Consider the following 2,823-nt stretch of genomic DNA (forward strand, 5'->3'; position numbering starts at 1 on the left):
CCATAGCCAAACCCTTCCTCCTTTTTTGGTGCATACAGTCCAGCTGTATGATCTCACAGCTCCCCGTTTTCTGTTTCAAAATATAAAAGCCGTGTTTATTGTCTCTCTGCGGGGCCCCTTTGCAGAAGGGACAACAAACATGGTGCAAGGAGAATTAAATTCTTCACCAAACTGACAAACCCAATATTTCTAGCTATTGGTGTGCCCCATCAATTTTTCACTATCATGTCCAGGAGCTATCAAAGGTACAATGTTGCTGGGTGGCATGCATACCCTGTTCTGAGTGTCAAGGTCCCGTACCAGTACCTTTGGTTTACGTAACTGGACACATCACTAGAGGACTGTAATGACAAAAAATTATTTAAGATGACAGGGTTTATTTAAATGAGTAGACTCTCGATTTTTCTCAGTCATCTTAATTCTTTTTTGGCACTGCCTTCTTTGCCTTGGCCGCTTTGGGTTTGGCTACCTTAGGCTTGCTGCTTTGGGCTTCACTGCTTTTGCCTTAGCTGGGCTCTTCACTGCCTTCTTGGGGTGCCCGGCCTCTGTGGCTCTCTTGGGACTCTTGGCTGCTTTCTTGGCTGCTGTGGCTGCCGGCTTCTTCACCTTCTTGGGGCTCTTCTTCACTGCCACTGCTTTCTTTGGCTTCTTGGCAGTGCTAGCAGGCTTCTTGGCCACCGGCTTCTCGGGTGTGGCAGCTGTCCTTTTCTTCATTGCCCTTTCTTTTGTCTCACCCGGCTTCTTGCTCAGCTTGAAAGAGCCAGAGGCACCCATGCCCTTGGTCTGCACCAGGTGCCACTGCTGACGAGGCTCCTGAGCCCCAGCTTGATGTGGCTCTTGTTCTTCTCCATGTTGTAGCCACCAGCAGCCAGTGTGGAGAGGGAGAGCCCCCATAGCTCCTTGGAGGCAGACACGGCCTTGGTGACAGCTTCAGTGACACAGACTTGGTGACACGGCTGTGGTGACATGGCCTCGGTGACACGGCCTTGGTGGCACGGCCTTGGTGACATGGCCTTGGTGACACGACCTTGGTGGCACGACTGTGGTAACATGGCCTTGGTGACATGGCCTCGGTGACACGGCCTCGGTGACACGGCCTTGGTGACACGGCCTTGGTGAACATGGCCTTGGTGACAGGGCCTTGGTGACACGGCCTCGGTGACACAGCTGTGGTGACACGGCCTCGGTGACATGGCCTCGTTGACATGGCCTTGGTGACACGGCCTCGGTGACATGGCCTTGGTGACACAGACTTGGTGACACAGACTTGGTGACACAGCCTTGGTGACAGGGCCTTGGTGGCACGGCCTCGGTGACACGGCCGTGGTGACAGGGCCTCGGTGGCACGGCCTCGGTGACACGGCCGTGGTGACATGGCTGGGCCCCAGGGCCTGGCGGGCCTTGGAGCTGCTCACCGCCTTCTTCAGCTTCTTGGTGGTGGCGCGGTGTCCAGCATCGTGCTGGCCTTCATCTGCAGCCCAGGGAAACTACTACGGCTGCCTGCCTGTGTTCTCCTCAGGACAGCCTCCCTGCAGCCAAACCCTCCTGCTTTTATGGCACGAACAGTCCAGCTGTGTGCTGTCACAGCCGGCCAAAAGGCCTCCCCACCCTCCCTTCTTTACCTGCAGTAAAACCACATCGGGAATTCCCTGGGAAGGCTGGTTTGGCTTTGGCCCTGCCTGGGGCTGCTCTGTCCAAAGGACAGTGGGATGGGCACCTCCTTGGGAAAAGAGCAGGGTTTAATTCCGTGTGCTGGTAGGGATGTGGTGTGACTGGGCAAATCAGCTGATTTTTTTGTTTTTCTTCCCTCTCAAAATTGGGGAATATGCCATCCCTTATCTGAGCTACATGAACACAAAAGCCTGATTGGTTTTTTGTACGCTTCTAATAAAAATAAATGCTACCTAAGCATCTACAATATGAGTTTAGGGTATTTCCTGTTTGCTTTAGTTTTTTCTTATTTCTTTTTCAAAAGAACTCAAACTAATTTTGCTACACCCACCAACTCTTTTTTTTTAAACTCTTTTTTCTTCCCAGTAAAAGATTTTTCTTAAGGATTATAGACTAATTTTACTGTACGCATATTGCACTGAAACAACTGGTAACTTGTTCTTGTGCCTACTCAGAGAGCTGGCTCCTATAAATAGTATTTCACATGGCAGGCATATAATACCCATGTTCTGTGGTCTCTGCCAACAGTTTGAGGTATGGAAATGAGGTTAATATTAATCTAAAAAACATATTTAATTTGGAAACCCTTCTCTGCCTTTTCCCATGTTGCTGTGGGAGATGTGGGAAGCAGAGATGGACAGCAGCTTCATCCCTGGGAACAGATGGAAGGTGCAAAGCAGACATCTTCAAGAAGAGCTGACATTTTAAGCACTATCAAGTCTGCAGGGAGAGATAATATCATTCCTGAGACATAATAATATACTTGGAAGAGCAGACAAGCTTTACAGCATGCAAGCTGAAAAAGAATTTTGAGACTGAATGCTTCTTTCTTTTTATCATTCTATCCCTATGTGCAATAAAGATGTTATTGCCTCCCTCAAATCTTGTCTTGCTGGTATCCCAAGACCTTCATGTCCAAAATTATATCAGATTTCACTTTCCAATGTGCTTTCCTATCCTTGATATTGATGTCTGCATCTTCCCACCTTCAAGGCAATGGTACATGTCCTGGCCATGTGACACAGGATAAAGAGAGCAAGGGTTTCTTTATTATTTGCTATCCTCATTGCTTTTACTGATGAATGTTTATTTATCCATCGAGTCAGAATAAGCAGTCATTTGCACTGGATCCTAATTTCAATTATGGATATC

At 48.6% G+C, this 2,823-nt stretch overlaps 1 protein-coding gene across 1 annotated transcript; it reads right to left on the reverse strand.

The window, feature by feature from the left end:
* Positions 1-415: 415 nt before the first annotated feature.
* Positions 416-1,052, reverse strand: LOC120502655 (histone H1-like). Its single transcript, XM_039710232.1, is given in 3 exon segments — positions 416-480; positions 483-794; positions 797-1,052. Coding segments are annotated over 3 exon segments (633 nt in total).
* Between the last annotated feature and the right edge of the window lie 1,771 nt (positions 1,053-2,823).

The sequence above is a fragment of the Passer montanus genome, unplaced genomic scaffold (assembly GCF_014805655.1).
Source record: "Passer montanus isolate IOZ18808 unplaced genomic scaffold, ASM1480565v1 scaffold227, whole genome shotgun sequence".
Lineage (NCBI taxonomy): Eukaryota > Metazoa > Chordata > Aves > Passeriformes > Passeridae > Passer > Passer montanus.